General features: G+C 38.7%; 1 protein-coding gene across 1 annotated transcript; it reads right to left on the bottom strand.

Annotated features, from left to right (window-relative positions):
• Positions 1-6,511: 6,511 nt before the first annotated feature.
• LOC138892810 (uncharacterized) lies at positions 6,512-7,090 on the bottom strand. The gene has a single exon (XM_070176553.1). The coding sequence runs from the start codon at positions 7,088-7,090 to the stop codon at positions 6,512-6,514; it is 579 nt and encodes a 192-aa protein (XP_070032654.1).
• Between the last annotated feature and the right edge of the window lie 546 nt (positions 7,091-7,636).

Below are 7,636 nucleotides of genomic sequence, written 5' to 3'. Positions count from 1 at the left end.
AATGAAACAAAAACATTTAAAGCATGAGCAATAAAAAGAAAAAGTCCCGAATCTAGGTTACTGAATTTCTAGGCAGGCTAGGCAACTAAGGCTTGGAAGAACTAGGGGCTTGGATTTTGGCTTGGAAATGATTCAACATATCGTGAAGAATACCCTCATTCTTCTCCCTTTCCTTTGTAAGCTCAACTCTGAGAACATCCCTCTCAGATTCAACCTCAGCCAAACGAGTCTTCAGCCTTGCAATCTCAGCATCCTTTGCCCCAATCTCCTGCACTAGGGCTCTGACCTTGCTATTTACAGGTGTCTTTTTTGTTGAACCAGGTTTATTGGGGACGACATGGATCTCATAATCACAAGCAAGAAGAGTATTGATCCCAAAATTGTCTTTGCTTGTGGCCATCTCTGCCTTCTTCAATGGCACCTTATAATAAGCAAGAACAGAAGTGAGGATGAAACAATAAGGAATGGCATGGGCTTTGGAGCCATTGACAACTCTGTCCAAAAGATGAATGATGAACCTGTGCCAGTTTATCTGCCTCCCACTGTCCATACACTCCATCAAGACCAAGTCCATGTAATTTGCAATATGCCTCCTTTTCTGCCTTGCCAACACGCAATTGTTGATGAATTCAAAGATCACTTGTGGGGTGGCTTCAGTTCACTGTTATAGACTGCCTTGGGCTCACTCTCTTCTTTATTATCACAAAATTTCCTTATGATAGCCAGGGCAGTTGGAAGAGAATCCACACTGGGCCATTTCGGCCTAGTATAGTCATCATAGCCTTCAGAGGGTATGCCAAGGATTTCACCCAGTTCTTTAGCATCAAAAGAGATTTGGACCCCTTTCACTAGGCTGGTGACTCTGCCTTCCTTGACCTCAGCATTGGCCATCAATTCCACAATCTCATTCCTAGCTAGTCTCTCATCCAACTGAAGGACCATGTCCTTCCACCCCTGTATCTCAAGCTTCTCCAGTAGCAAAATCATTCCTTCTTCTTCCAAGTCCTTCAATAATATCCCCTTCAGAATTGTACTTTTACCAAACTTTGTTAGCTTGTCCTTCTCACCATCAGACACATCCTCCTCTTCACCACTCCAATCATCTTCTTCAGTAATTTTCACTTGCTTGGCTTTCACTGCAGACCTGGTTCGCTTAGCCAAGATAGAGGGTTCAACAGACTTAGAAACAGATATAGATTTCTTTGGGGAAGTCTTGGCTTTCTTTGGATTAGGGGTCTGAACCTCTACCTCTGCCACTTTTTCACTTTGATGGACCAGGTCCATCTCATCCAACTTAATAGCCTCAACAGGCTCAACCACTTTTTCTTTCCCTTTATCCACTCTTTTCTTCTTACTCTCCTCTAAAGCTCTCTGCAACTCCTCCTCACTCTACTTTGGCTTTCTCCTTGTAGTTCTTCCTCTTGGAAGAGGAATATCAGAGGTCTCAGAAAGGAGCAGCTTTCCGTTTCTTGTTGGCTCTTGCTATCCCAGAGGTTGTAGCTTTAAGAGTTCTTTTCTTCTTGGATTGGTAACTGTCACTTAACTTTTTCAAGAGATCAGCCAGGGTTTCCTCAGTAGATGAACCAGGTTCAACTGCTTGCTTTCCAAGATATACTAGCCCTTCAGCGGCTTCTCCTGATACACTTCCCCCTGTGTGCCTGCCACCTTATTCCTCCTTCTCTGGCTCAACTCCACAAATAGCCATTCTAACAGATTCAGAGGTGGGTGAAGAATCAACCACTTCTTTCCCTTTTCCCTTCTCTTTACTCTGTACTCCCTCTCTTTCTTTTTATTTTTCAATTTTGTTTTTACCACATATCCTTCTTGTCTCAGGCATTTTCACATCTATCACAGACCCAACCAGGGTGAACCTAGTTTCTAATTTTTTAGCGATCTCAGAAATAACCTCAGATGAAGGTTTTGGGATAGAAGTTACCTGTTCAGAATCGGAAGACCCTGTTTCTTCCCCCTCAGTCGCTGATTTAGAGGAATCACTCAAATTTTGGGAGTTTTGGGCTTGGATTTCTTGAAGTTGGGCATTTAATTTTCGAGATAAAGCACCGATGGCCACTGTTTTTCTAGCAAGAATTTTGACTTTCATTTTTCTAGGTTGGGGGGTAGAACTAGGTTGAGGGGTTGTAGAGGAAGAAGAATGAGTAGGGGGTGGAGGAGTACCAGGGTTATTCCAGGGGTTAGACATTTTGGTTATGGTTTTGTGATGAAGGAAAAAGCTTGGATTGAATTCGAAGGCAAGGAGAGAAGAAATGGTTTCAACGGTTTTTAGAAATAATGAAGAATTTTCAGAGTCGATGATGAGGGATTTAAAGGAGAAATGTAATTAATACACAACGACAACTTTTTGTGGTCATTTAGAAGTCTAATCACTCTGCAATTTTCAGTTTGGAATGACGGTTACAGCTCCCCTAGAATCTAGGTGTTTTAATTCGGTGAGGATTCTTTAGTTGAAACGGAACTGGTTCAAATTTTTATTGGATAGGCTTTGGAAGATTTTGGAGTTGGGTAGAGTTCTGCTCATGATTTAAATATTAGTATAAAAAAATGTGCAGAGTGTAGAACACATACCTCATTTTTCATATGAACCAGCACTAATGAACCAGGTTCTTCACTAAGAATCCTCTCAAACATGTCTCAATTTGCAATAATAGAAAAAATTTCATTAGAGACCAGTGATTCATATTAAAACATGTAGGAGTATACTATTTACAGTATGAGACTGAGCAACAATTAATCTGGTTATTTACACAAGTTCCAGATTTTCTAACAAAATATTTTATTTCATTTTTTTCATTTTTGTTTTATTTCATGTACAATCTAAACTGGTTCACTTAGGTGATCTTAATCATCCCTAATTCTAACATGTTCCTTTCAAAGTGCTCTCTACTTAGTGCTTTTGTAAAGATTTCAACAATCTGTTTATCAGTAGCACAAAACTCTATAATGATCAATCCCTTCTCATAATTGTCCCTTAAAGAGTGATGTCTAACATCTATGTTCTTTGTTCTTTTATGATGAACAGGGTTCTTCACATACTAATAGCACTAGTGTTATCACAAAAGATAAGGATACATCCAACATCGATTCCAAAATCCCTCAATTGCAGTTTAATCCATAATAGTTGAGCACAACATGAGGCTGCAGCCACATACTCAGCCTCAGCAGTAGAAAAGGCCACAAAATTCTGCTTTTTAGTGGCCCAAGACACAAGGCATTAGCCAAGAAAGTGTGCCTTCCTCAAGTGAGATTCCTTTGGATTTGCCTGAAATCTTGCACAAATTCCTACACTGAAAATAATATCAGGTCTACTAGCAGTGAAATACAATAATGAACTAATCATTCCCCTATACAACTTCTGATCAATAGATGAACCAGATTCATCTATATCCAACTTTGTGGCTATTGCAATAGGAGTGTCGATTTCTTTGGAATCTTCCATTTAAACCTTTTAAGCAACTCTTTTACATACTTCTGTTGATGGATCATAGTTCCATTTGAATTTTGTTTAAGTTTTAATCCTAAAAAGAAATTAAGCTCACCCATCATGCTCATTTCAAATTCACTCCTCATTAGTTTAGCAAATTCTTTACTTAGTTTATCAATAGTTGCTCCAAAGATTATGTCATCTACATATATTTGAACTACCAAAAGATCTTTACCTTTTTCTTTCAAGAACAAAGTGCTGTCAATTTTACCTCTCTTGTAGTTATGCTCAAGCAAAAACTTTGATAATCTTTCATACCCTGCTCTTGGAGCTTGCTTAAGTCCATAGAGTGCTTTGTCAAGTTTGTAACATGATCAGGATTTTCCTTGTTCTCAAACCCTGGAGGTTGCTTGACAAACACTTCTTCCTTTAAATAGCCATTTAGGAAGGCACTCTTGAAATCCATCTGGTGAAGAGTGAATTTCATGTAGGCAGCAAAGGCTATGAGGAGCCTTATAGCTTCCACCTTGCCACTGAGGCAAAAGTCTCATCATAGTCTATGCCTTCCTCCTGACTATATCCTTGAACGACCAATCTTGCTTTCTTTCTTGTAACAGTTCCATCTTCATCAAGTTTATTTTTGAAGACCCATTTAGTGCCAATTACTGATCTATCCAAGGGTCTTGGTACCATATGCCAAACTTGACTCCTTTCAAAATGGTTGAGTTCATCTTGCATTGCATTTACCCAGTCTGCATCCTGCAAAGCTTCAGCAACATTTTTAGGTTCGATAAGAGATAAGAAAGCATCAAAAGCGCAAAGATTCTTTAAAGAAGGTATGATTTTGATTCTAGAGGTTGGATCATTGATGATGTTCTAAATAGGATGAGAACTTTGATATATGTAAGGTTTCACAACTAACTTGTTACCCCTTGATGTTCCCTCAATGTTTTGTTGTTGTGGAACAGGTTCAAGTATAGGTTCCACTGAAGTTTGAGAATTGTTTTGTTCTATTCCCCTTGTCATGTTGCCGGGGATAGATGAACCTATTCTATCACCTGTTCTTTCCTCCAAAGATGCTTCAGTATGGGTTGTGGTTTCATTTAAGTGTTTAACCATCCCAATTGCTTCATCATCTTGTTCCTGTCTCTCAGAAAGAATGTTAGTTTCATCAAAAAACACATGTACACTTTATTCAACACACATAGTTCTTTTGTTATAAACTGTATAAGCTTTACTATGTGAAGAATATCCCAAGAATACTCCCTCATCACTTCTAGGATCAAACTTACCTAGGGAGTCCTTACCATTGTTGTGCACAAAGAACTTGCATCCAAATGTCCTAAGATGGGAAATGTTTGGTTTTCTCCAAAGGAGGGGATCACTATCCAGCACATTTAAGCAAGTTAGTTCATTATCTGAGAGTGTGGACAGATATAATATATATATATATATATATATATATTATTCACTCTTTTACCCTGCAAAACAATCTTGTCAGTGATAAGATTTATCACAAAACATTTAGTAGAGGTGAATGCTACTAAGTTACCTCTATCACACAATTGTGACACACTGATTAGGCTATACTTCAAGCAGTCTATCAAGTCAAAATTCTCAATGGAATGAGAGTCATCCTTACCTACTTTACCAACCCCAATGATTTCACCTTTCTTTCCATTTCCAAAGGAGACATTTCCTCCTTTGAGGTCCTCAAGTGAAAGGAACTGGTCCTTGCTTCTTGTCATATCCTTTGAGCAGTCACTGTCCATGTACCATATTTCGCTGCTCCCTTTACTTGAACCTACAAAAGGAAATCAGGGGTTAGTCTTAGGAACCCAAACTAGTTTGTGTCCCTTTCTATAAGCAAAAGGATGAATTAAATTCTTTTTAGCCCAACTTGGTAACCAATTCTTCCCTTTAATAATTTTTTTTTCTTTTGAGTGGCCCTTTCTTTAGCGTTACATTCACTTTTATAGTGACCAGTCTTACCATAGTGAGTACAAATCTTGTTCTCAGGAAGAGTGAGATACTTGATTTTAGGATCCCACTTAGGTAGTTGATTCCCAAAGCCAAGTACTTTTCTATTGCTACTATGATATTCTTGTAGCCATGACAAAGCATCACAGGACCTGTTCCATTTACTAGTTCTGCCTAGTTCATGCTTGACCTTGCCTAGATCCTCCTTTAGCACTCTTACCTGCTCATCCTTCCTATACATCTCATCTTTCAGTTTGCCTACATTTCCTTCTAAAGTAAGTTGTGTGCAATCACCTGTCTTCTTACTAGTTCCTAGTTTTAGTTTTAGATTTTTAGATTTTAACTCAAGAACATTTGCTTCAAATGTATTAACCTGGTTCTTCAGAGCAGTATTTTCACTCACGGTCTCACTAACTCTGAGTTCCAGGTTCTTACACTTTGCTTTTAAAATCACACAATCCTTAGACAGCTGTTCTTTTTCTTTATTTATTACCTTAGATTCATCAATGAAATCTACCAATAATTCAGAGAGTTTTTCTTTAGACAAAAAATTAATCTTTTCTTTGAGATGAATTATATTTACCTCAGATTCCTCATGAGATTCACCATCTGATTCTTCAATTGCCATAGGTGCTTGTTCATCTCCATCTTCATTATCTGATTCCTCCTATGAACTTTCTCCCCAAGCAGCAACCATAACCTTTGTTGATCCTTTGTTCTTCTTTGGATGAACCTGTTCCTTCGTTCAGATCTTTCCATCTTCCATTCAATTTTCCATTGAGGGCAAGTCTTGATGTGATGATCAGTCTTCCCACACTTGTAGCAGCCCTCAATGGTCATTTTTTCAGGAACCCTTGCTTTGTTGTAATTTTCACCTGTTGATGAACCTTTTCCTCTCATAAGGTTTTTCTTGAAGTCCTTGGTGATCATAGCCATTTCATCTTCCTCCAGATCAACACCTTCGGTGATTCTGAGTGCCAAGCTCCTTTCCTTCTTCTGCACATCCATCTTCATGGTCTACCTTCTAAGTTCATACGCAGTGAGATTTCCAATCAGCTCATCCAGTTTAAGAGTTGCAATGTTCTTAGACTCCTAAATTGCAGTGATTTTGCTTTCCCAAGAAACTGGTAGAACCCTAGTTAGAATCTTCTCAACTTTGTCTTCTTCAAGAAGAGTCCTTCCAAGAGACTTCAGTTCATTAGTCAATGTGGTGAACCTTATATATATCTCTTGGATAGTCTCTCCTTCCTTCATAGAGAAATTCTCATATTGAGAATATAGTAAAGTACCTCTCGACCTCTTCACCTGAACAGTTCCTTCATTAGCCACTTGCAAGGTGTCCCAAATTTCCTTAGCAGTAGTACAACTTTGAATTCTATTGTACTTGTTTGGACCAAGTCCACACATAAGCCATTTATTGGCCTTAGCATTCTTCTCCAACTTTCTCAAGTCCTCAGCAGTGCAGTCAGCTCTTATCTTTGGCACATCTACTCCTTCAGCATTCTTCTTCATGGTAGCCAAAGGACCATCAGTAACAATGTCCCATAGCTCGTAGTCTTCTCCAATTATGTGGTCTCTCATTCTGTTCTTCCACCAGGAGTAGTACTGGCCATTGAAGAGTGAAGGCCTAGTAGTTGATTGTCCTTCCCAGTTCCCAAGTGGTGCACTCATCTTGATCTTCTCCTAAGGTGTTAGCCTCTTCAAGGATAACCCGCTCTGATACCAATTGATGTTTTATAAGTCAATACCACACAGGGGGGGTGATTTGTGTGGTGTTCAATTTTTTGCGTGCACTAATTATAGAAGGACGTGGTTCTTCTATGTGTTCCAACTATTACTGTTGCGGAATAATAAGTACAGAAAATAAAGAACACAAGGATTTTTACGTGGAAAACACCTGGCTCAAAAGGTAAAAAAACCACAACCTACTTCCTAGTAGGATTTTCCCAAAACTCTTTACTAAATCAGTGAGCCAAAATAGCATTTACAAAAACTCTTTTGTAAACCTAGGATTACCTCTAACCCTTTGTAGCAAACTAGCCTCTAGCTATTTGCGACAAACTTCAAGTTAACTCTAACTTGAAAACACAAAGTACCTATTGCAGACGCTTCTAGATAAAGCTAAAAAGGTACAAGTTAAAGCCACCTACTACAAATAACTAGACTAAAAGGCAAAAGTTGGAACTGGCTCTTCTAGCTGGTTCAAGTAGCGTCAGA

This window comes from Nicotiana tomentosiformis, chromosome 5, assembly GCF_000390325.3.
Source record: "Nicotiana tomentosiformis chromosome 5, ASM39032v3, whole genome shotgun sequence".
NCBI lineage: Eukaryota > Viridiplantae > Streptophyta > Magnoliopsida > Solanales > Solanaceae > Nicotiana > Nicotiana tomentosiformis.
This window is presented reverse-complemented; position numbering and strand designations above follow the sequence as displayed.

Excerpts from the sequence above, each read along its gene's own strand:
- LOC138892810 (XM_070176553.1), bottom strand. The coding sequence starts at position 7,090 with ATGAGTGCACCACTTGGGAACTGGGAAGGACAATCAACTACTAGGCCT.